This window comes from Schistocerca cancellata, chromosome 10 (assembly GCF_023864275.1).
Source record: "Schistocerca cancellata isolate TAMUIC-IGC-003103 chromosome 10, iqSchCanc2.1, whole genome shotgun sequence".
Classification (NCBI taxonomy): Eukaryota; Metazoa; Arthropoda; class Insecta; order Orthoptera; family Acrididae; genus Schistocerca; species Schistocerca cancellata.
In genome coordinates this window covers 15,567,935-15,594,273 of record NC_064635.1, presented here as the reverse complement: position 1 = coordinate 15,594,273, position 26,339 = coordinate 15,567,935, and the positions used below count along the sequence as shown (strand labels likewise).

Sequence of the window (26,339 nt, the reverse complement as noted above, 5' to 3'; positions counted from 1 at the left end):
AACTACTCCAGCACCACAATGCCATAAATTTCATTACCTTACATATTTAAAAAATCACTGATACTAATACTCAACCCAAAAGAAGACTTTCTTCTCAATTTGTGAAGTGAAGGATGTTCATTACCTTCCATATTTAAAAAATCACTGATACTAATACTCAACCCAAAAGAAGACTTTCTCCTCAATTTGTGAAGTGAAGGATGTCACTCTAAAAGATTTATGCTATTGTAATGCTAATTTAGGTGAGTGATTCATGTTTTGAGATCTTGAAAGGCATTTTCTGAACACACATCAAGTTGTGAGTGAAGAAACACTGTACAGCAGATTTAATGTGACAAAGTAGAAAAACTTCACACACTATTTTTATTGATTAGGTGACTTACATATGACTTTTTGGTTCAGGCACTGCATTCCAAAAATAAAAATGAAGAAACATATCAAAAGATTCCTTTGTTGTTGCCTCAGTATTTGAGAGCATGTCTCATGATCTTAGAATGCATCCTTACTGAAGCTGCTTCATGTGGCATTGACAGTGTGGTTATTATGTATTTTCTGATCTCACCCCTTTTGTAAGTACTATACTTAGCTCCACACAAGCCCACAGACAAACTGAAATGAATACTTTGTCTCATACAAAGCAGCTAATAGGGGTATAATACACTTTGGCATAAATTTGACATGAGATGGTACAAACCTAAGTGTAGGAGTGAAGACCACCTTATGTGAATTGTTATCCTGGCAACATAAGAAATACTTATTAAGGCCATTCTATGATGCAGTCTACCTTGAACCTTGAAATACAAGTATGTATGACATGTAGGAATATGTTGTGCATTGACTAGTTCTGTCAAATTGTCAATACATTTTTAAAGAAAGCAATTTTGGAATCAAATTCAATCATAGCCTGGCTTATGCTGTTTAAAACCATAGTATGTCAGATACAGGAAACTATATGGTATAGGAATACACACACCTTATTCAATCTGATGCATTAAATAATAAGCCACTGATGATAACATAGTCAAAATTGATGGGTACAACAGGTATGGATCCCAATTTCTCACTTGGAGCACAAATATATTTCAAGCAGGCAGCCAACTACACAGAAAGCTTCAGATACTCATTGAAATGTAAGTGGGCAACCCGACTTACTACTTTGTCGTAACATTCTTAAATTGCCCATAACACTGAATATGATACAGTGTTCTTTTCACAGTATATGTCATCACTCCTACTAACTATAGTTTCTGTATGTAGTTATTTTCAGGCACAACTGAAACTGTAATATTCCTGGAAATACTGGAACTGTGCAAGCACATCAAATAGTAGATAAACTGAACCCAATTCTCTGTAAGACTATAAACTGTTTTGGCTAGAAACCTTTTCACTTACATTAAACTCTTACTAAAATCTGCTTAAGTACTAGACTTGTGTCATGCATGCATATATATAGAGGTAAACACAAACATACAACATACATATAAAGGGAAACATATCAATAAATAACAAAAGTGTGATACCCTTCGTCTTTTACAGTCAGCTACACAAAGACACACATAGAGATACATTTAATGTTTCAAAGAAATTAAAAAGTGTCACCAAGTGTGACAAAATAAGGCACCTCCAGAAACTTCTCTTCTTATTGTATACTTATAAATGGTAAAACACTTAGACTCTCCTATATGCGGTGTGTGTGTGTGTGTGTGTGTGTGTGTGTGTGTGTGTGTGTGTCCGTGTAAGGAACGACAAAACCTTTCAGTCAACACTGGAGAACCAATCACTATAGCACTCTGGTTAGAAACATGTGGCGTGGAATGTGTAATAATGAAACTAAAAACACTACTTTCCACGAACACATTCAGCCACTGCCTATATTATGGCACGTGCCCATCTATCGCTCTGGCAATTCAAGACGCAACAGCACAGTGTTTTTATTTTAGTTCCACTATACAGTTTGAATGAAGCACATCACGCATGTGTTCTTCGGTCAGGGTTTGGTGTTTTTGGAACACTATAGCAGCCAGCACTGTTGCTCCTCTTGTCCTCATTCTTCTTCAAATTCATCCGCAAGTAGAGAATTTATAGATGACGCCTCTTCAGTCCCAGTTTTGACATGAAAGTGATTTTATCTGGAAAAGAAAAAAATAGTATTAATTGAGTCATAAGAACATTCATAAAACAGCTGTGCAGGTACTAACAGAATAGAAGTACTTTATCTAGACTACCAGATGTACAACAGGTTCAGTTATCCTATGAAAGGAATAAATATAATCACAAAATGCAATGGCAATGTTTAGGCATATCTTCCTCGTACCGAGAATTTTAAAAATGGTGGTACAGGTGAGTTGAAAGGAGAGAGAAAAAATTAGAACATAATTGGAGATTCAACAGAGGGATTAATAATGCTGCCAACAGCACTAAAATAGTTCGTTTAAGTTTGAGGACTAAGATTAGTGGATAGCAACTACGAAACCAACAGCTGCCTCTACCAACACAGTCAGCTGCTAGCAACCCTGTGTGCCTGTTCTTCATGAATGATCCAGTTCTGTTGAGTTACCTCCTCCTCTCGCTCTCCTTCCCTGATGTCAGTGCACACTATTTGTACTGTGGGTAAGGAATTTTGATGTACAGTCCCATGCAGCAAACCAACACCTCCAAAGCTTCTGCTCCCCTGTCCACCACCACTCATTCTGGATCTATTATGTATCTTCAAAGTACAACGTATTGTTCATATTCAGGATGGCTTATCAGGAAGCAATACAACATTCTCGATTGAAGTGTTCTGTTGCATGCTAAATCATTAACACAGTGCCATACATTTACTTGAGAAAACCTCAGAACTGATTTGTTTCCCAACAGTTAACCTTTTTTGTTCAAGTCTTTAAAGATGGTACTAATGCTTCAGAAGGTACAAAGGGTGCTTCAAAAAGAATAACCTGATTTTAACAATTTATATTTATTGATAAACACATTCTGCAAGACTGACAAATTGCATCATACTCAAAAAATCTTAAAGTTTCTTGCAGTGTTATCACGGCTACTTTTTGACCTGATTAAAAACCATGCCCAATAGTAGGAAGAAACCACAGGTCACACCCATTTACACGATGAGTGGCAGAAGTCATTCGCAAAACTGCCGTCCAATACCTATGACAATCGTGAGCTGTAGAATCTTCCAGCATATAGTTAGCAGGACTGAAACAAGGTACCTGGAATGGACTGCGGAAACATTAGTCGTGGAAACCAAGCTAGTGGTTTTCTCACAAGACATGGACCAAGGGCAGAGAGATGAAGACCATCTTAACTTCCTAAAAAACTTGACACACTAGCAAAACGACACCTATCAATGAAAGTACAATCATACGGGGTATCAAACGATGCACCGTCGTCGACGGAAGTAGAATAGCCCCAACGATATATACTGGGATCCTTGCTGTTCATTTTGCATGTTAATGACCTTGCACACAATATTAATAGCAACATGAGACTTCTTGCAGCTGCTGCACTATCTGTAATGAAGTACTATCTGAAAAATGCCGCACAAATATTTGGTCAGTTCTTTGTTGGACATCAGTTTGTTTCTAAGATTGTTAACTCGCTGTAAATGTTCAGAAATGTGAACAGTCCACATTACAAAACGAAAACGCGTAGTTTCCTATAACACCAACATCAATGAGCCATAGTTATTGGAATTGGTCAACTCATACAAACCCCTGGACATAACAATTAGTACACCGAAGAGTCAAAGAAAGTGGTACACCTACCTAGTATCATGTAGCCCCCCCCCCTCCCAAGTGCGCAGAAGTGCCGCAACAAGAAATGGCATGGCCTCGAATAATGTATGAAGAAGTGCTGGAGGGGATGACACAATCAACCCTGCAGGGCTGTCCATAGGTCAGTAAGAGAACGAGGGAGTGGAGAACTCTTATGTACACAATGTTGCATGACATCCCAGATATGCTCAAGAGGAAGTGTTTATACACAGAAGAGTGTTCCTGGAGCCACTCTGTAGTAATTCTGAACGTGTGGGGTGTCGCATAGTCCTGCTGGATATCCCCCAGTCCGTCGGAATGCATAGTGGACATGAATGGATGTAAGTGATCAGACAGGATGTCACCTGTCAGAGTCGTATGTAGACATATGAGGGGTCCCATATCACTTCAACTGCACGTGTCCCACCAGCTTCAACAGTCCCCTGTAAACATATAGGGTCCATGGATTCATGAGGTTGTCTCCATACAACCGCTCAATACAATTTCAAACGAGACTTGTCCAACCAGTCACCATGTTTCCAGTTATCAACAGTCCAATGTCGGTGTTGACGGGCCCAGGCGAGGCGTAACGCTTTGTGACGTGCAGTCACCAAGGGTAAGAGTAGACCTTCGGTTTCGAAAGCCCATATCAATGATGTTACGTTGAGTGATTCACACGCTGACGCTTGTTGATGGCCCAACATTGAAATCTGCACCAATTGGAGGAGGAAGGGTTGCACTCCTGTCACGTTAAAAGATTCTGTTCAGTCGGCGTTGGTCCCGTTCTTGCAGAATCTTTTTCGGCCTCAGCAATATCGGAGATTTGATATTTTACCGGATTCCTGATATTCACGGCACACTCGTGTAATGGTCGTACGGGAAAATCCCCACTTCATCGCTACCTCGGAGATGCTGCGTCTCGTCGCTGATTGCGCCGACTATAGCACCACTCAACCTCACTATAACACCACGTTCTAACTCACTCAAATCTTGATAACCTGCCACATTGTAGCAGCAGTAACCGATCTAACAACTGCGCCAGACAAATTGTTGTCTTATACAGGCGTTGCCGACAGCAGCGCCGAATTCTGCCAGTTTAAATATATCTGTATTTGAATGCGCATGCGTATACCAGTTTCATTGCTCTTGTAATGGTTCTTTATTTACGTGACAATTACGGCACTCCAACCCCAGTTCTCGATACCAGTAATATCGTACTACTTTTGTGCTAAGTAACAGACGTATTTTTGTGACAGTATTCACATTTGGTTTTATTAATGTATAGGTACTCCGATGTACCGATATATTATAGTGATATGGTTCTTGTGTGTATTCATTTCTATAAGACTGTCATAGTCTTTGACTTACTTGTAACCGTTTTGGCGCGAATGCGCACAGAGCAGTCTTTGTTTCACGTTGCAGAAGTTGTTATTTCGCTTTGTAAAAGAACAGTCAAGTCTTGTGTTTGGTTAAAGTGGAAATTAAATATATGAAGATTGATACAAAACAGTTTTCTTGATGATGTGACAATTAAGAAGAAGTATATGTGAATTTACAAGAAGTTTAATAAAAATGTGGATCGTGAACACCAATTCAAAATTATCATACCATTGTTCTGATCTGGGATTATTTGATCATTAAGAATTTCCTGAAAAATGCATTTGTTAGGTCTTCAAATATTGCTAAAATACAGATCTGGACCTTCTAGCAGTCAAAGTGGAATCACCCTAGAATCAACAAGATGGGCCATAACAACTTCGACGAAATCTACGTGGGAATCCATTCAAGCTAAGTGCCAAAATTAATGACTTTTTTACAGTGGCTTCATTATTTCCATTCTGACGATACCATCCACAGTCAATAACTTTGTTGTTGCCCGATAAAGCGAACATATGCTGCGTGAGCAACATTATTAATCTGATTTCTAACCTACTTTGCAAGTGGTGGTATTGTTAGAGGCTTCAGGGTAGATGTATGAAAGGGAATGATCACACACGCCTAATAGCAGGTAAGGCAGGTGGCCGACTTCGCTTCATTGGCAGAATATTGGGAAAACGCATTCCGTGTGCAAAGGAGAGTATGCTCGTGCGACCCAGCATATAACACTGCTCAACTGGTCCGAGGTTTGTTTGTCTCCTGGAAGATCTGAAAAATCTGCACTGGCAGAAACTTTAAGAAAGGCGCCAACTAAGCCGTGGAACCATACTTAAAAAGTTCAGTGAGGAATCTAAGAATATCTTTTAATTCCTTACGTTTCGCTCCCATAGGGACTGCAAAGCGAAGATTGGACAAATCCTAGGGCGCACAGACGTATTTACGCAATCACTGAAGCGGAGCGCTACATACGGAAGAAAAGGGCAGAAGCCCTAATCAACTGGCGTACTTGGTAGTACCCCTTGCCATGCACTTCACAGAGTGATTTTCACAGTAGAGATTTAGACTGTAAAACATTATAAATTACGACAAAACGCACATCCCTGGATGGAAACGTGTGCTCATATACCAGGCGTGGCCTAGTGTTTCACAGAAATGTCGACAAGTGCCTATCCGCGCCATCGATCGTGCTTGTAACCTCTGTCCGTTCCCACTCTGCGGGAGGCTTGTGTCTGCTGCAGCTCAAGTAGCAACCGCTCGCAGTCGTTGGTGTTTTTTGGGTCGTTTTGCCTGTGGTGGGAAACATCCCTCGTTGGCACACCCAATCAGAAGAGACATGATGTCAGTCCAAAAGTTACAAAATTACACTTCACGCAAACCTTCAGCAATGACTTCGTAACATGTAGCTTCACTTTTTGATGTTGAAGAATTTCTGCTCTTCAGATTTATTTCCTTGGTATTACCACTCTGAATTTTCTTTTCTCTCTACTTCGGCCAGTGTCATTTACTTTGCAACACAAATAACGAAACTCATCAATACTTTCAGTGTGTCCTTTCCTAAATTAATTGCCTCAACATCACTTGCTTTAATTCGACTACATTCTGTTACCCTTGTTTGACTTCGGTTGATGTTCATCCTTTAGCTCCTTTTCAAGACAACATCTTCCAATTCATTGTCGTCTCTGACAGGACTACAATGTCATCGGCAAAAGGTCGAAGTTTCAGTATCTCCTCCTCGAAGTTTCGAACCCCTTCATGACTACTTCTCAGTTCCCTTTAACGCTTGCTCGGCGTAGAGATTGAGCGACATCGTGGATACCCTACAACTCTGTCTCAGCCCCTTCTACCGACTTGCTTTCACATTCCAAGACTCTCAGCACTGCAGTCTGGTTTCTGTACACGTTTCAAATAACTTTTCCCTCCTCGTATTTTATCCTTGCTACGTTGTCGAAAGCTCTCTCTAAACCTAAAAAAGCTGTAAATGTAGATCTGCTCCGCTCGTTGATCTTCCCTGATGACGGCAGATCGCACATAGATACTAAATATTGACGGAAACATACTGCATCCTGTGATACTTACGCAAACAGAGGCGTTGCTACGAGCTCTCTAGTATAAAAATTCTCCGCGTCTTCTCTGTGGAAACAGCGGGTGCAAGTGACAGGCCTCAAAATAGATCCGTCCTCCTCTATTAATACCTACCGCAGGGTTCCGTTCTCCGTGCTAGACTTGGTGTCTGGTTAGCTCACCCTACTACACTCACGTCGACGTCTTACACACATGGAATGGTTTCGAAGATGAATTAAGGACTATTTTTTTTAAGTCGTCATCCACAACGACGTTCCTGTCTACATCCCATGACGTTTGTTCGTTCCAATAGATGGTGTCTCAAGCTAGAACCATAGGCTGCATAAAACGTGATTCCAGGTTCATTTGACTTTTTGTATTCGTTTCCTGTTAAACCTACATTCGTATTCGGAAGGCAAAGGCCTCGAACGAAATCTGTTCTTGGTGTAATTCCTTGGAAGCTGATAATGATCACGACGAATACGATGACGACAGCGTTGGGTATTATTTTATTGTTGTTATCGGCTATTACCAGCGGCGCTGTGGTTCAGTCTAGCCAAACGCAAAAGAAAGAAAAGAGACAGCACGCATTTCTAGCATGTATGGTAATTGGATATACGTTCTAATCATCTCCTCCCCCCTCCTGTCTCTGTCCTTCTCCTCCCCCATCTCTTTGCCCATCTCCTGTTCCTTCCCCCTTTCTCTGTCCATCACTCCCCCCCTCCCTCCCTCTCTCTCTCTCTCTCTCTCTGCCCATCTCATCCTCCATCCTCTCCCTCTCGATGCCCAACTTCTCCTCACCCCTTGCAGAGGCCCATCTGCCGCCCTTTCCCCTCTCTCTCCATGTTCTCCTGAACTTCCCCTCCCCCTCGTGCTGTCCATCACCTCCTCGTCCCCCTTTTCTGTGTCCATCTTCTCTTCCCCTTCTCTCTCTACCTCCTCCTTTCCACTTTCTATATTCATTTCCTCCCACCCCACTGTCCATCTCGTCTTCCCCCATTCTCTCTGACACTGACGGTTTTTACCCGTATTTATTGTTATCGCAAATTCCGATTGTGTAGCAGTATTCTAATCACAAGTCGATAAGCCATAAATACAACTCTCCCGTTTCGTATCACCATTTCAGTACCATAAATTTTGTAAATACAGTACATTTACACCGGGCGCCTCTCCTAAGAGTCATCAGGTGCACTCTCTTTCGGGTTTCGGCAGATATTTGCACTTTCGTGTTCACATTGTGTAACTGGAGACAGGCCAAACGATTACTGCTCGTCGCGTAGTTCACAGGACGCCCAGTGTCAACAGATCGCGTTGGTTTGTTTCCTATCTCTAACAAATTCCTTTCGAAATCGGAATTTTGCGTGCCCGTTCGATAGAGCGGTCCCGAATTACTCTACTCCGTTATTCGTGGCATATTAACAGCAGAAGACAAGGAATAACCAGCAATCCAGCAGCTGCTCAGCATGCTTGGCGGTAGCAGTCAGCGCGAGCCAGCGCTGGTCAGTCGCTGCTCGAGTACCTGCTATTCTTCGTCTCTTGCCATCCCTGTTACTACAAGTCGATAAAACGAATATCGCACTGGACTAACTTGGGACCGCTGTAACGAATGGGCACGTAAAATTCCGCTTTAACAATTATTTTGATTGTACCGGGAAACAACCCGCTGTTCGGTTAGGGTATTGCGGAAAAGAACTTAACGAGATTTTTGGCAATAACGTTTCCGCTTTATGTACTACATATTTACTTATGTATTTGGTATATATATATTAAAAACAGATCTATAAAAAACGCGCGTAGTCGAATGCAACGTTGTCTCAAAATTTCGAAGCAATCGGTGAAGAACGTTTGGAGAGTTACGATTTCGTATAAACGAACATTTATATTATTATTACAAGTAAACACAGCAAATGAGATCACTGTGCTGAATTTCGTATTTTATCATCAGTCGGACACTCCTCAAGCATCTAGGACTGCGTAACGTATCGGTAGATAATTCGTGGAGACCCCAGTGAAGTGACTTTTTGGAGTTGGTACGAGTATTTTATCAGTGCACATGCTTTCTGGGGACCCACTAAGATCTCTTGGCAGTCCTCCCACCTTGTCGAGAACCGCTACGACCGCTTTCACTGTCGCTGTATTTCGATATTCAAGTCCTCGTACCTGACTTGTTTGTCAAGATGTTTCTCGTGCACTCTGCTACCTGGAATGGCAATGTCAATGATGCGCCCTTTCTTTTTCTCCACAACTGTGATGTCTGGTGTATTGCGTTCCAGCATCCGAGCTGTATGAAGTCGAGAGTTCCACAGCAAACATAATGTAGACACCACTCGTGGATTACACCTTAGGCCCGTTCCAATTGGTCGACTGCTGCCTACAAGACAGTACGAGGACCTATCTACGATAGTGGGGCGTGTTAGCGTGACGTCAATCCCTGCGGCTGTTATTGTCAGCAGATGAATACCGATGATGCCGCTGCTTCGTTATTCTGGCCTGATGAGGTTGAGTGGACCCCATTCAAGATCTCCCTACCTTACCTCAAGTAATAGTGGGAATCGAACCCAGGTCGTTCCAGACCAAAGGCAGTGGCCCTAACCATTCAGCTACATAGGCCACACAAGTTCCACAGTAATTATTGACTATTGGCTCACAGTTTTGGTATACCGATAACGGTTTGAACACGTTATCGCTAAGTTCATTATGTTCTCCAAGAATCGGACCAACTAATCATGATATATTTAGCACAAATGCCTTTTACATTTGCCAAGAAACCGAAGGACACGGTCTTGGCTCCTAGAGGTTCTTCAGCTTACAATTTGAGGCAAAGCTTGTGTCCGACATTTACACAGGGACAACACGTAAAGATTTCTGTTTGCGCACTTCTTTTACCTCGTCTACCAGGTCCCTGCAATTGGTCGTCTTCTGACTACAGATAGTTGGCAAATTATCAGTGTTGGCCACAGGCAGCAAGTTGAGTTGTACTCAGACAATGAGGGCTTCCATGAGTGGGTGCTTTAGCTGCTCGTGAATCTTCCGGGTTATATGGTCGAGGTCCACGAAACGAACAAACAACAACAGGTCGAAGGGCAAAGGTAAAACACAACGATGGAGCAACAGTTTCTCTTTTATTTAAACAAAAAAGTAACTACCCGCCCATGCTTCGCAATGCACGTTAGCGAAGGGACTTGGCATACCGTTGCTTTTTAGGGTTCCACACCACAATCGGTAAAAACGGAACGCTTACAGGGTCACCATGTCAATAACCTCGTTTTTCTTAGTCAAGAATTGATATATGAATGGAACCTACCGAAAGAAGGAACGCAACCTCTTCATATATTTAAACACGCAATGCGATATCAGTGTGTCGGTATATCCTAGCCAATCAAAGGTACGTTCTAGAGCTTAATTCTATTACTAAATGAACTTTCGAAAATACTTCCATCTCTCAGGTGGGGGTAAAAATCTGACAGCGCCATCTATTGGTTCTTTGGTGTACCACACCGTCTCTAAGGTAAACATTGGAACTACTTGAGCTGAGCAGACTCGTAAAACTTTGAATTACCATTTTTTTCCGTGGTCCCATATCGACGAAACAAAGCTTGCATGTTTTCCCAAGCTACTCTCAAGTTACCTGTAAAGACCTCCGTCAAAATTCGTCTAGTAGTTTTGTAGATTAGCGTATTCAAACAGAGGCAGACACGACGGTTCTACAGCTTTGTTATTACTACTGATATACTGTAAGTTTGTAATCGAGCTTTCGCTACTTGAGCCAGTGTAGATGGTAAACTATTCATCGTATTGAAACTTCCTGGCAGATTAAAACTGTGTGCCCGACCGAGACTCGAACTCGGGACCTTTGCCTTTCACGGGCAAGTGCTCTACCAACTGAGCTACCGAAGCACGACTCACGCCCGGTACTCACAGCTTTACTTCTGCCAGTACCTCGTCTCCTACCTTCATCGTATTGTTACCCAGCTTTATAGGAATGATGTCAAGACTGTGCGCTGCAGGATTTGCGTTGTTACTCTTGTTAGTGCCATGACTTGTCGCTAGGCGCCGCTACTGGTACGGCGACGTAGGGCTGAAACACAGGCCTCAGTGTGCATTGCAGATGTGGACAGTCGACGTGGGTCTGGACAGGCTGAGCTGGGCTTTACTCGCAAAACTGTTTTATCAAAACGACGGAAACAGTGCTGCTGTTCTTCGTATCACGGCATTAAAGGAACACGGAGAGGCGCTCTTACCGCAGCACCGGCGGTTAAAGAACACGATTCGTGGGTTCGAAGTAACTGGCGACATGGGAATCGCTCCTCGGGGAGGCCGACGGAGAACTGCGCCACAAATTGTTACAGAAGTTACTGTTGCCACCGCTGACAACGCTGTGTCACGGCAGCTGGACATTCGATGGTCCACCGTTGGACAAGTACTGCGAACAGTTGTGAAATGCTTCCCCTGGTGCGGTCCCACGCCGTCGTGGGTGCTGATGGTGGTCACACTGAGCAACATTTGCAAACTGGAACGCAAACATGGTACGTTATTAACAAATGTTAAGCTCTCCCGTGGGAATTAAAATTTGTTTCCTCCATCTGCATGTCGTTACAAATGTTACCACAAACTTACATTGTCCTACGACCTCTCGTTTCTCTATGGGGCTCTCTCAAGTAGCCCAAGTTTAATTATTACCCTTTATATATACCGGGTGTTCAAAAAGTAGCAATGCAGTGCCACTTTGTGATGTGCTAAGTAATGACTGATATGATTGTCAATTATTAATACAACGTTTACCATTGTTTACATATCTGAACCATATTTGACCAGGTATTTGTATTTTTTCGCAGGTCCGGTTTGACTGGAGACCAACTTCTTGTGTGACATCATTGTGAGCCAGGTCATCATGCTGAAGATTTACCAAAGAGTTTTTCTTGTGGAGTACGTGTTCCGAAATGGAGACAAGTTTCATCTACATGGATACACTGCAAATCACATTCAATTGCCTGGCAGAGGGTTCATCGAACCACCTTCACAATTCTCTATTATTCCAATCTCGTATAGCACGCGAGAAGAATGAACACCTATATCTTTCCGTACGAGCTCTGATTTCCCTTATTTTATCGTGGTGATCGTTCCTCCCTATGTAGGTCGGTCTCAACAAACTATTATTGCATTCGGAGGAGAAAGCTGGTGATTGAAATTTCGTGAGAGGATTCCGTCGCAACGAAAAGCGCATTTCTTTTAATGATTTCCAGCCCAAAGCCTGTATCATTTCTGTGACACTCTCTCCCATATTTCGCGATAATACAAAACGTGCTGCCTTTCTTTGAACTTTTTCGATGTACTCCGCAGCCCTATTTTGTAAGGATCCCACACCGCACAGCAGTACTCTAAAAGAAGATGGACAAGCGTAGTGTAGGCAGTCTCCTTGGTAGTTTACCTCAGCACTAGCAGCTGCATTTTTCAGCAAAGTTTGCAGGGCTGAAGATGTCTAACCGCAATGCTGTACGGAACCTCATTACCAGGTTTCGAAAGGCCGGAAGGTTCACAATGCTCCATAACCAGGCAGGCCAGGTGGCGGAGGTGCCAGACATGAGGCTGGAGAGCCCAAAGAAATCGGTTAGACGACTAGCTCAGCAGGCCCACGTGTCCGTGGGTCCCGCTCACGACATTCTCCAGAAGTCACTGTCCATTTATCCGTACAAAACGTCGGTCGTGCATGAACCGAGAGACACCGATCACCAGGCGCCTGTGAACTTTGGCGGCTGGTTTCTGTCCTTCCTGCAGGACAATGGTGAGGGGACTCTTGACACAACGTTTTTCACGGAGGAGGGATGGTTTCACCTCTCCGGTTACGTGAATAGCCGGAACAGTCGTGTGTCGACTACGGAGAATCCGCATGAATTTAAGGTGTGCCCACTGCACCATCAAAAGGTTGGTGTTTGGTGCCTCGTGACCCGTAAACGCGTCATTGGGCCCATCTTCTTTCAGGACACCATAAATGCAGAACGGTACTGCACCTGCATTCTGGAGGCCTTCCTAGGTGAACTGAGTGAGGACGAAATTGAGAATGCCTGATTCCAACAGGATGGGGCGACTGCACATACCGCCCACAAGGCGATGATCTTTTTAGACATCTTCAGTGACCGCATCATCTCTCGAGGACTCTGACCTCCGCGTTCACCCAGTCTTGGTCCCACCGGATTACTTCTTTCTCTGGGGTATGTTGAGGCGAAACGCCCATGACGGCAGCCACACACCGTACGAGGACTTCAAGCCTCACTGACACGTCACATCACTCCCCATGTGCCGCACGTTTTCAAAAACATGCAGAAACGTGTGCAACTGTCTCTTCAAGTTCAAGGGGACCACTTCCGGCATGACTTTAATACGGCAAGTTATGAACTGCATATAGTTAGTTACTGAACACCCTGTACATCCAGATAGAGATAACCAACAGATCGGGAAGATTTTACAGAAACGAAACACCTTACTGCTCTTCAGAAAAAAAAAAAAATGTTTATCTCTCCTCCGTCGGCATACTGGATTTATGAGATTCCGCGTACGTGTAGTGTAATCTACTTTGGAACTACCGAGAGAAGCGTAAACACTTGGATAAAGGAACACAAAAGTCTTGGCCGACTAGAGAAAATGTAAGGGTCAGTCAATAAATATTATGCACGAGTATATAGAGATGATGATGATGAAGTCCCATACTCCTTGACAGAGCGTAGGGGAATGATGCGCGAGACCTGCACCGCCGTACTAGACAAGGTTCTAGTGGAGGTGCTTTGCCACTGCCTTCCCCCGACCGTAATGGGCGTGAATGATGATGAAGACGACACAACAACACCCAGTCATCTCGTGGCAGGTGAAAACCCCTGACCCCGCCGGAATCGAATCCGCGACCCCGTGCTCGGGAACCGAGAACGCTACCGCGAGACCGCGAGCTGCGGACGTATGTAGAGAAGCCATTAAATTGAGACCGCGAGCTGCGGACGTATGTAGAGAAGCCATTAAATTACAACAACAGCAGGGATAATTTTAACAGAAAAGCAGACTTAGTGACCTATGGACAACAGCTGTACAGAATCGATAGATAAATTTTATCTATGACATACAGTTCGATAGTTAAGTTTTATCTCTGACAAGTATTATCTCTGCTGTTCACGTGTACACTTCTATCACGAAACTCGTTCACAGTATTTACAAAGTCTACCAGCACAGTCGTGACACTGCAACAGCAGCGCGCCAAGCGTCCATCAAGTGACAGGTTACCTGCTTTGGACTGCCTTAACAGACATGACTTAATAATGATCTAGCAACTTTTAGTACTGTACTTGATAACGCTACAAAACCGAAATCTGGATAGTACAAAAGATAAATATAATCATACACACTCAAATGGTGGTTTACTCTTTCAAAAAGTATTGCATAACAGTGGCTCTACGCCATCAACTTAATTTTTTTCTATGTTGTTGACACTAGCGGAATCTTGCGAAAGCGCAAACGAATCGTATTTGTTCATATTGTTTTTTAGAATGTATTTTTCTTTTCTTTTCTTTTTTTTACGAACGGGATTGCAGCAACGTCAAGAAGACACCACATTTGTCTTTCTTTAGTTTTGTAAGCAGACTCAAAAGTATGAAACGGTACATTACATGACAGTTTATTTACGATTCTCTTGAAACCTACAGAAGTCTACCGAATAATACTGTTTTCTTTAAAGAACAAATAAAAGCCAGTAAACAGCAGAACTGATCTTTTGCAGAACGACGTAATCTATCTACTCAATTACATGTAGTTAATTCACCACACTTCCAATCAAGTCACTAAATGTGGAACGTAGGAAACTAGTATGGAATGCAATACCTACAGTATTTAAGGTACCAAATAAATCACCACAATTATAGCTCAAGGGAAAACGAGACAAACGTGACAATAAACCTTCAAAAGCAATAAAACTGTTTCCCAACACAGAAAAAGCTAACTGCACAATTGTTGCTACACCTGGGCCACAAACGGCTAGAGTCTTCAAAACATACGCTTCTAAAGCAAAGCAACTATCTTTACAAAAAATTCCGAGAATTAGAAAGTCGAGTGAAGCGTAAGAATGGGCAAATTATTAGATTTCATACGGAATTGTTAAGTGTCATTGAAAGCGCCTATCATAAACAGGACAACGGGAATATATGCTTCTCTTGAATGCATGGATGAAATTTGTGTTTTTATTCCCTTTCTTTCGGAGGAATAAGCTGCTTTTATACACATATTCGAAAGTGCAGGGTGTATCGAAAAGAATCATCCGAGTTGGCACGTCTATATTTCTCAAACTAATAAATATATACAATGAATTTTGTTTTTCTGATGAATGTGAAACTCAAAATGAGTTTTTCATACCTTTTTATGGGTGTTTAATATGCCTCCCTTGAGATGCACAGCATATGTCAATACGGGATTCAAATTGTTCACACACTGCAGCTAGCATGTCTCGAGTTACAGCTTCCACAGCTGCTGTTATGCGATGTCTCAGTTCATTTATTGTTAATGGTAATGGAGGCACAAAACAGAGCCTTTTATAAGCCTCTCTCACAGTTAATTGCATACAGTCAGGTCCGGTGACCTTGGAGGCCATTAATGTCAGGCTGAATGATCTGGTGCAGTGTGCACGATCCATCGTTCAGTAATCCTTTGATTTAAAAATTCTCGCACTCCCAGATACCAGTGTGGCGGTGCCACATCGTGTTGGTAAATGAAGTCGTTCGAATCAGTCTCCAACTGTGGGTAAAGAAGGTTCTCAAGGATATGGAGACATGTGCTTCCTGTAACAGTGTTGTTGGTAAATAAAAACGGACCATACAGCTTTTACTATGAAACTGCACACAGCACATTAATTGTGGTGAGTCCCTTTCTCGTTATACAAATTCACGTGGTTGTGCGTACTCCCTACTCTCACATTATCATAGTGTAGGTTTCCAGTTAAATGGAATGTTTCAAATGGCTCTGAGCACTACGGGACTTGGGAACTTCTGAGATCATCAGTCCCCTAGAACTTAGAACTACCTAACCCTCACTAACCTAATCACATCACACGCATCCATGCCCCGAAACAGCATTCGAACCTGCGACCGTAGCGGTCGCGCGGTTCCAGACTCTAGCGCCTAGAACCGCACGGCCACTCCGGCCGGACTTAAATGGAATGTTGCCTCGTCACTAAACACTAAGCGTGGAAGAAAACTGTCAGCCTCCATCTTGCCAAGAACGAAATTACAGAACTCGACACATTGTTGTTTGTCGCCTTCACGAAGAGCTTGCAGTGGCTGACTTTTGTACGGTTTCACGTGTAAACGTCGACGCAACACACGCCAGGCGGACATGGGGTGCATGTTGAGCTGTCGAGCTGCACGCCGAACTGATTTCTGCGGTCTCCCTGTGGAACTGTGGCGGGTGCGTTCGACGTATGTGTCACATGCTCGGGGACGGCCCGGCGATTTGCCTTTGCACAAACAGCGTGTTTCTCGGAATTGTTCGTGCCATCGTCTAATGCTCTGTGCTGTAGGAGGATCTACACCGCCGGCCGAAGTGGCCGAGCGTTTCTAGGCGCTTCAGTCTGGAACCGCCTGACCGCTACGGTCGCAGGTTCGAATCCTGCCTCGGGCATGGATGTGTGTGATGTCCTTAGGTTAGTTAGGTTTAAGTAGTTCTAAGTTCTAGGGGAGTGATGACCATAGATGTTAAGTCGCATAGTGCTCAGAGCCATTTGAACCATTTTTTGATCTACACCGTATCTAGTACGCAATTCACACTGAACAGTTATTACTGACCCGCACTGCCCAAAACGTAGAACACTAAAACGCCTTCTGTTGACCCGACACCATTTTTACTAGAACTGAAGTGGGCGCACACTGCTGCTACCTAGCGGGAACCATGTAGAACTTGAGAGCTTGCTCTTTCCAACAGTACATTGTTCACGTACATGTCTCAAGTAACATAATAGTTATGATTTTTTTTTTTAAATCGGATGATCCTTTTTGATACATCCTCAACTTCTTTAAGAATAAGTTACAGCTTACGTCACTGAAGCGGTGAGGTTCAGCTGTGTTTCACATTTATTTCACGATCATTCATTTGTCTTGATAATTTACTAATGCTTGGAACGCAAAAATCACTCCAAAACGATGACAAGTGAACATTAGCCTTGCGACGCGCGTGAATGACTGCTTTCTGAGCGCTTGGAGCGCCAGTGTCGCTGCAGCTGTCACAAGTGTAACGGCTTTGGCAGCAGAGAGCGTCGCGACTGTTCGTGTTGGACCGTGCTATTTGTCTCTATCTGAAGTTCGACCTGTAAGTCGGCAAGACTCTGCGAATCCAGGAGCACACGTGAGGATGTCCGGCGCATCTCTGGCCGAAAGGTCACGCGCGAAAACGCTTCGTGGAAAGCGATCGTACAACCCGGAAGATTCACCTTTAGCTTTACCGGTCACTGTTATGCCAGCGATTACAATGGACTGTTTTATCTGTTGTTACGCTTCCACTGCGGTCAATTTTGTTGTTTCGTCTTCGACAACATTGAGAGGACTGTATCTGCAGCCTCAAGGAACGTCTTTCATTAATTAACACTGCCCTCCCAACAACTTGTGAATTATTCTGACGACCCCATCGAGCCATTTAAAATATTTCAAGTGTGGCAGAATTTTACATCTGGAAGTACTATGGTCTCGATGACCTGATCTCGTATCGCTGCCAAAGATCGCTCAGTGTCTGCATGTAAACTAGCATGCGCCAACTAAGTTCTTCGATGCTTACCAGGTCGAGGTTACCGCCTAGGCGATGTTATTCGTATGTCTTCCGCGTAGTTCTTTTCTAAGCCAGGCTATTACCCTGGTATGCATTATTTCTGTATTAGATATTCGGACTTTTCGTGACGTTTCTGCCCGACTGACTGGTGCGCAACTTCTGTTGCGTGATGGATTAATGAGCTGCTGCTGTTGCAGAAGTACTGCATCGGGTTCGCTCTGTGCGCAGTTACACAACACCTGTCAGCCCCTGCCTCCAATCTCACGTGGTATTGCTGGACAGCCTTTCAACAGTTTTAAGATGATGGATGCCATGATTTGTGGAAATGCCAAGCGCCTTCCACAAAGTTTAATCCCGGTTTGTCTCGGTTCACTTAATGTAGCAAAAAGTATAACTTCGTACCGCGACTGCAGAAGTACAACAGCGCTGCACGTACTTTTCCAATTAGGTTAACATTTCAAAATTAGGAAATTCAGCTGATGTACGAGGTGCGACAATAAAGTAATGATACTGATTTTCTTTGCAAGATGTTGCACCAATGCAGGCTTGTATAGGCACAATATCTTTGACCTCGGTCTGTAAGCTGCTTCTAGTCCATGCGGCACATCGATCAACTGCTGAGTCGCGAGTTGTGCTGTAATAAGTTAACACGTGTTTGTGTCTCTCGCCACGGAAATGGAACCGCATAATATTGCGCAACGGTATGCCATTTCTTTTTGCGTTAAATTGGATGAAAACGCAATGAAAACTTACGGTAAGCTTCAGAAGGCTTTTGTAGAGGAGGTTATGTCAAGAGCTCAAGTTTTTCGTTGCCATAAAGTGTTTAACGAAGGCAGAACGAACGTTGAAGATGAAGACCACAGTGGACGACCATCAACCTCACGGACGGATGTCACCTTGGCCAGGGTGCGTGAACTCGTACGATCTGATCTGGGTGCCTCCTGGACAAACAGTTAAGCAATATTACTACAAAGAAATTTTAGAAGGACTTCATAAAAGAGTTCTTCGTATCCGTGCCAACATTGTTGATAACTGGATTCTGCATCACAATAATGCGCCATCCCATACTGCTCTGTCAGTACAGTAATTTTTAACCTCAAAACAAATTTCAGTATTACCACAGTCACCTTATTCACCAGATATCGATCCGTGAGTCTTTCATTCTATTTCCAAAGGTCAAAATGGTTCAAATGGCTCTGAGCACTATGCGACTTAACTTCTGAAGTCATCAGTCCCCTAGAACTTAGAACTACTTAAACTTAACTAACCTAAGGACATCACACACATCCATGCCCGAGGCAGGATTCGAACCTGCGACCGTAGCAGGCGCGCGGTTCCGGACTGAAGCGCCTAGAACCACTCGGCCATTCCGGCCGCTCTTTTCGCAACAAAACCATATTTTTCAATGTAATCTTCGTTCGTCGCGACGGCCTTACGCCGCCTTACTCGGAGAGCTTGTATGACTGCGTAGTTACACTCCACTGGCCGCCGACGGAGCCAAAGTCCTGCTGCATCAGTAACCTCCCCGTCACCCACGTACTGCTTCCTGCGGAGTGTGTCCTTCATTGGGCCAAGCAGATGGACGTGGGGAGGGGCGAGATCCGCGCTGTGGGGTGGACGAAGAAGAACAGTCGTGTGATGGGTTGCACTGTCGTGGAGGAGAAGTTCGTTTCCATTTTTAGTGGCGACCTACACGCTAAAGCAGTTTCTTCAGTACCCTGACGGTAGTACAATACACTTCATAGCTGATCGTTGCACCGTGAGGGTGCACATCAAACAGAATAGCCCTATCGGATCCCAGTGCACCGTCGCCAATTACTTTAACGGCTAAGGGTGCAACTCTGAACTTATTTTTCGGAGGAGGTATGGTGTGATGCCACTCCATGGATTGTCGTTTGGTTTCCAGTTCGAAGTAATGACGCCTTGTTTCATCGGCTATGAAGATGTTCGACAAAAAAATTGTCACGGTCAGCCTCGTAACGCGCAAGAAATTCCGCACAGATGGTTCTTTGTTGCTCTTCATGCTCTTCGTAGGCGGCGAGTCCAATGGACGGGAGTACCACAGACAGGTGGACGACTGTGTCAGCACTACCAACACGGGTGACCAGTTGAGCAGCGAGCTGTTTGACTGTGATCCGCCCATCATCTCAAATGAGAGTGTCCGCACGTTCCACCACTGCAGGAGTCGGAGGTCGGACAGGTTTGCGCGACACGGCTGTGATGATGGCAGACACTTCGCCCAACGACTCACCGTGCTTTTGTTCAATGACAGGTCTCCCTAAACGTTCTGCAACCGTCAATGAACATCTGGGGTGCTCTCCTTTCCAGCCGAAAGACACCCTAATGACAGCTTTCTGCTTGGGACGCAACTGCGTTACAGACTCCATTTTGAAGGCTACGTATAATAGCGCAAACACGTATCGGAATTTCATGAACCTGATGCGGGAATATTCCACAACAAATTCCGCATTTTTTTTTCCAACCGAAATGGGCCGAGGAAAAAAAAACAAGTGTTACATTTCTTATTTAAGGCCCCACGTACTTACGATGCGCTGTTTATGGTTTTGTTCAAGTGTTATCTTACTTGAACGCCTAAAGTGTACTTGTCGCAGTCAATCATGCCTTAGATTATGTTTCCATGACTCATTTCAAACCCAGCAGCTCGGATTTTGCCCTTCTTATGTTTATTCTCATGCATTTGTAAAGCATAAATGGCATGCTTTTGTTTCTACACTGAAGAGCCAAAGAAACTGGCACACCTGCCTAACATCGTGTAGCGCCCCGGAGAGCACAGAGAACTGCCGCAACACCACGTGGCACGGACTCGACTAATGGCTGACGTAGTGCTGGAGGGAAGTGACACCATAAACCCTGCAGGGCTGTCCGTAAACCCGTAACAGCACGAAGGGGTGGAGCCCTTCTTCTGAACAGCACGTTTCGTGGCCAGCGGAAGTGTTTAAACTCAGAAGAGTGTTCCTGGAGCCAGTGTGCAGCAATTCTGGACGTGCAGGGTGTCGCATTCTCCTGCTGCCATTGCCTGACTGCGTCCGCACGCATAGTGGAGATAAATGGATGCAGGCGATCAGGTAGGATGCTTACGTACGTGTCACCTGTCTGAGTCGTATCTAGACGTATCAAGGATCCCATACAACTCAAACTGCACACGACGCAGACCATTACAGAGCCTTCACCAGTTTGAACAGTCCCCTGCTGACACGCACGGTCTATGGATTCATGACGTTGTCTCCATACCCGTACACGTCCATCCGCTCGATACAATCTGAAACGAGACTCGACCGACCACGCAACATGTTTCCACTCATCAACAGTGCAATGTCGGTGTTGATGGCCCCAGACAAGGCGTAAAGCTTTGTGTCGTGCAATCATCAAGGGTACACGACTGGGCCTTCGGCTCCGAAAGCCCATACGGTGGTGTTGCATTGAATGGTTCGCACGCTGACATTTGTTAATGGCCCAGCACTGAAATGTGCAGCAATTTGCGTAAGGGCCGCACTTCTGTCGTGTCGACCGAGATACTCTTCAATCGTCCTTGGTCCCGTTCTTGTAGGATCTTCTTCCGGCCGCAGAGATGACGGAGATGTTACGTTTTACGGGACTCCTGATATTCACGGTACACTCGTTAAATGGTCGTACGGGAAAGTTAGTTAGTTGATTGCTTGTTCCATTGATCAATCGCACGGTACGGTAGTTAAGATTAATATTTCTATTATTTACCCCATTCCCTTAAATGGCACAAAATGCTTGTACTATACTTATACATTTATTTATTCCTATTCAAGAATTCGTCTATGGTATAGAAGGAGTTGTCAAGGATATATGATTTCAATTTATTTTTTAAGCTATTACTGCTGTCTGTCAGACACCTTATTTCATCTGGTAATTTGTTGAAAAATTTTATAGCAGCATATCTTACCCCTTTCTGTGCCAAAGATAGGTTGAGCAAAGGATGGTGAAAGTGTTTCTTTTTTCTGGTATTGTAATCATGAGTGTCACTATTGTTTTTAAACTGGTGCATGTTGTTGAGAACAAATTTCAGTAGTAAATAGATGTATTGTGAGGCTGTTGTAAGAATTCCCAATCTTTTAAAAAGATGCCTACAAGATGTGCGACTATGACCCGTACACATTATTCTAACCACTTTCTATTGAGCAGTGAATACTTTTTGTCTAAATGTTGAGTTACCCCATGATGTTATTCCGTATGACATCAGAGAGTGAAAGTATGCAAAGTATGTTAGCTTACTAATTTCTATATCCTTAAAATTGGCAATTATTCTAATCGCAAAAGTTGCCGAACCTAGTCGCTTTAGGAGATCAAAAATACGAATTTTCCAATTAAGATCCTCATCTATATGAACAACCAAAAACTTAGAGTACTCTACCCTGTGTACTGACTTCTGTAGATGTGTTATATTTATTGAAGGAATTGTACTTTTTGCAGCAGAAAACTGGATGTACTGTGTTTTTTCAAACTTTAGAGGAAGCCCATTTGCAGAAAACCAATTAATGACTTTCCCTGAGACCTTACTTGTATCATTTTCAATTTGACTTTCTTTTACGAGATTAGTAATGACGCTTGTATCATCAGCAAACAGTGTCAGTTCAGCTTCCTGTTTCAGACAGGAAGGGAGGTCGTTCACATATATCAAGAACATAAGGGGACCCATGATTGAACCCTGTGGAATACCTAATGTAATTTCACCCCAGTTAGATGAAGTGGCAAACTTATTTAAATCACTTGACCCATATAAAGATACTTTTTTGCCTTCTGCTCTGCAGGTATGACTTAAACCACCCATATGCTATTCCATTTATACCACAGAATTGTAATTTTTGTAACATAATGTCATGGAGATGCTGTGTCCCATCGCTGGTACGTCGGCTGTAACGCCTCGTTTAAACTCACTTAAATCTTGATGACCTGCCATTGTGGCAGCAGTAACCGATCTAACAACTACGCCAGACATTTGTCGTCTTATATAGGCGTTGCCGACCGCAGCGCCCTATTGTGCCTGTTTACATACCTCTGTATTTTAATACGCATGTCTGTACCAGTTCCTTTGGTACTTCAGTGTAGAAGGAATCTGTACTGCTTTTGTTAAGTGAGATACGTGTCTCTTCTGAGGCGCAAAGTTTAATTTCACTCTAGTACAGCAGCTGATACATATTTGTAAGCAAGGTCCTGACTGAATCATCATCGTCCAACCAAAACCTCTAAGAAATGAAACTTGAAATTTGGAGATGGTTTGATCTTATACAGTAGGCGCCGTTTTGAAAAGCGATTTTACGAAATTCCACACCTAAGGGAGTGAAATAGGGGGTGGAAGGTCTTTAGAAAATATGTCGCTATTAAGGCAGTTTTCAAGGTCATAAAAAAAATATGAATGGCTGCATTTTTGGAAAAATAACCTCTACGGCGGTGAAATAGGTGAAAGTTTTTTTGAAAGTAAATCATTATTAAAGTACTATTATAGCATTTTTAAAGATATGCCTATGAAAACTAGTATTTGAATTCTCGGTTACAAATAATAAAAATGTTTCAGTGTTTTTGGACATTCAACCCCCTTTGGGGTGAAACAGGGCACGAAAATTGTGAAGAAAATATTTCGTTATATTAAGAAAATGGTTAGATATATAGATGTATGCGTTAGTTGATGAAAGTTTCTATGGAAGTATCACCATAAGAACTTCAGCTACCAGAATCGCTTTATGGTCCGAAGTGGATTCGGAAAAGACCATGCTTCTATGGCTTTAATTAACATGAAAAGTTTAGAAGATGTTACCCTTGACGCTGCATCACAGAGAGGAGCACCTGCGACGGTGTACTCGACGACGAACCTGGGTGCACGAATGGCAAAACGTCATTTTTTCGGATGAATCCAGGTTCTGTTTGCAGCATCATGATGGCCGCATCCGTGTTTGGGGACATCGCGGTGAACGCACATTGGAAGCGTGTATTCGTCATCGCCATACTGGCGTATCACGCGGCGTGATGGTATGGGGTGGCATAGTCTCTAGAGGAGCGGAAGGTTCCAAATGATTGGAAAAGAGCACAGGTAGTCCCAGTCTTCAAGAAGGGTCGTCGAGCAGATGCGCAAAACTATAGACCTATACCTCTGACATCGATCTGTTGTAGAATTTTAGAACATGTTTTTTGCTCGAGTATCATGTCGTTTTTGAAAATCCAGAATCTACTCTGTATGAATCAACATGAATTCCGGAAACAGCGATCGTGTGAGACCCAACTCGCTTTATTTGTTCATGAGACCCAGAAAATATTAGATACAGGCTCCCCGGTAGATGCTATTTTCCTTGACTTCCGGAAGGCGTTCGATACAGTTCCGCACTGTCGCCTGATAAACAAAGTAAGAGCCTACGGAATATCAGACCAGCTGTGTGGCTGGATTGAAGAGATTTTAGCAAACAGAACACAGCATGTTGTTATCAACAGAGAGACGTCTACAGACGTTAAAGTAACCTCTGGCGTGCCACAGGGGAGTGTTTTGGGACCATTGCTTTTCACAATATATATAAATGACCTAGTAGATAGTGTCGGAAGTCCCATGCGGCTTTTCGCGGATGATGCTGTAGCATACAGAGAAGTTGCAGCATTAGAAAATTGTAGCGAAATGCAGGAAGATCTGCAGCGGATAGGCACTTGGTGCAGGGAGTGGCAACTGACCCTTAACATAGATAAATATAATGTATTGCGAATACATAGAAAGAAGGATCCTTTATTGTATGAATACATGATAGCGGAACAAACACTGGTAGCAGTTACTTCTGTAAAATATCTGGGAGTATGCGTGCGGAACGATTTGAAGTGGAATGATAATATAAAATTAATTGTTGGTAAGGCGGTTACCAGGTTGAGATTCATTGGGAGAGTCCTTAGAAAATGTAGTCCATCAAGAAAGGAGGTGGCTTACAAAACACTCGTTCGACCTATACTTGAGTATTGCTCATCAGTGTGGGATCCGTACCAGATCTGGTTGACGGAAGAGATAGAGAAGATCCAAACAAGAGCGGCGCGTTTCGTCACAGGGTTATTTGGTAACCGTGATAGCGTTACGGAGATGTTTAGCAAACTCAAGTGGCAGACTCTGCAAGAGAGGCGCTCTGCATCGCGGTGTAGCTTGCTGTCCAGGTTTCGAGAGGGTGCGTTTCTGGATGAGGTATCGAATATATTGCTTCCCCCTACTTCTACCTCCCGAGGAGATTACGAATGTAAAATTACAGAGATTCGAGTGCGCACGGAGGCTTTCAATCAGTCGTTCTTCCCGCGAACCGTACGCGACTGGAAGAGAAAAGGGAGGTAATGACACAGTGGCACGTAAAGTGCCCTCCGCCACACACCGTTGGGTGGCTTGCAGAGCATAAATGTAGATGTAGATGTTTACACGTCTCGATCACCTCTTCTTCGCATTGACGGCACTTTGAACAGTGGACGTTACATTTCAGATGTGTTACGACCCGTGGCTCTATCCTTCATTCGATCCCTGCGAAACCCTACATTTCATCACGATAATGCACGACCGTTGTTGCAGGTCCTGTACGGGCCTTTCTGGATACAGAAAATGTTTGACTCCTGCCCTGGCCAGCACATTCTGCAGATCTCTCACCAATTGAAAACGTCAGGTCAATGGTGACCGAGCAACTGGCTCGTCACAATACGCCAGTCACTACTCTTGATGAACTGTGGTATCGTGTTGAAGATGCATGGGCAGCTGTACCTGTAGACGCCATCCAAGCTCTGACTCAATGCCCAGGCGTATCAAGGCCGTTATTAAGGCCAGAGGTGGTTGTTCTGGGTACTGATTTCTCAGGATCTATGCACCCAAATTGCGTGAAAATGTAATCACATGTCAGTTCTAGCATAATATATTTGTCTAGTGAATACCCGTTTATCATCTGCATTTCTTCTTGGTGAGCAATTTTAATGGCAAGTAGTGTATTTTCTGACGAAGCAACATTCCACATCAGCGGTCGTGTGACGAAGCACAACTGTGTTATCTGGGCGACAGAGCGCCCCCCTGGGAAGTTCCAGAGCCTTCTTTTTCGAAGAACAGACCGTTCACATGCGAGATTCCACCAAGGTGAATGTTTCGTCTGCATTGAGTAAATACGGAGTGATTTTTTTATTTTTTTGAGGAACAGACCGTGAGGGGAGAAAATGACCTTGCCATGCTCAGCACGTTCATGGAGAAGGACGCGGCACTTGCCACTATCCAGCGAGGGTACTTTCAGCAAAACGGGGTCCCTGCGCGTTTCAGTGAGATGGTTCAGGATTACCTGAACGACACGTTCGGTAAACGTTGGATTAGTAGAGATGGTCCTCTCCCAT

The 26,339-nt window shown here is 43.7% G+C and overlaps 1 protein-coding gene and 1 non-coding gene across 3 annotated transcripts in view; both read right to left on the bottom strand.

Moving 5' to 3' along the window:
* Positions 1 to 1,687: 1,687 nt before the first annotated feature.
* The window catches only part of LOC126106308 (proteoglycan 4-like), a 452,483-nt gene continuing 427,831 nt past the window's right edge, over positions 1,688 to 26,339 (bottom strand). For both annotated transcript variants that reach the window (XM_049912527.1, XM_049912528.1), the window contains one exon: positions 1,688 to 2,129. In XM_049912527.1, the coding sequence (XP_049768484.1) occupies positions 2,080 to 2,129 (50 nt within the window). In that variant the 3' untranslated portion in view covers positions 1,688 to 2,079. The remainder of the gene's footprint in view (positions 2,130 to 26,339) is intronic.
* Trnas-uga (transfer RNA serine (anticodon UGA)) lies at positions 11,014 to 11,088 on the bottom strand. The gene has a single exon. It is a non-coding gene; the product is annotated as a tRNA-Ser (tRNA).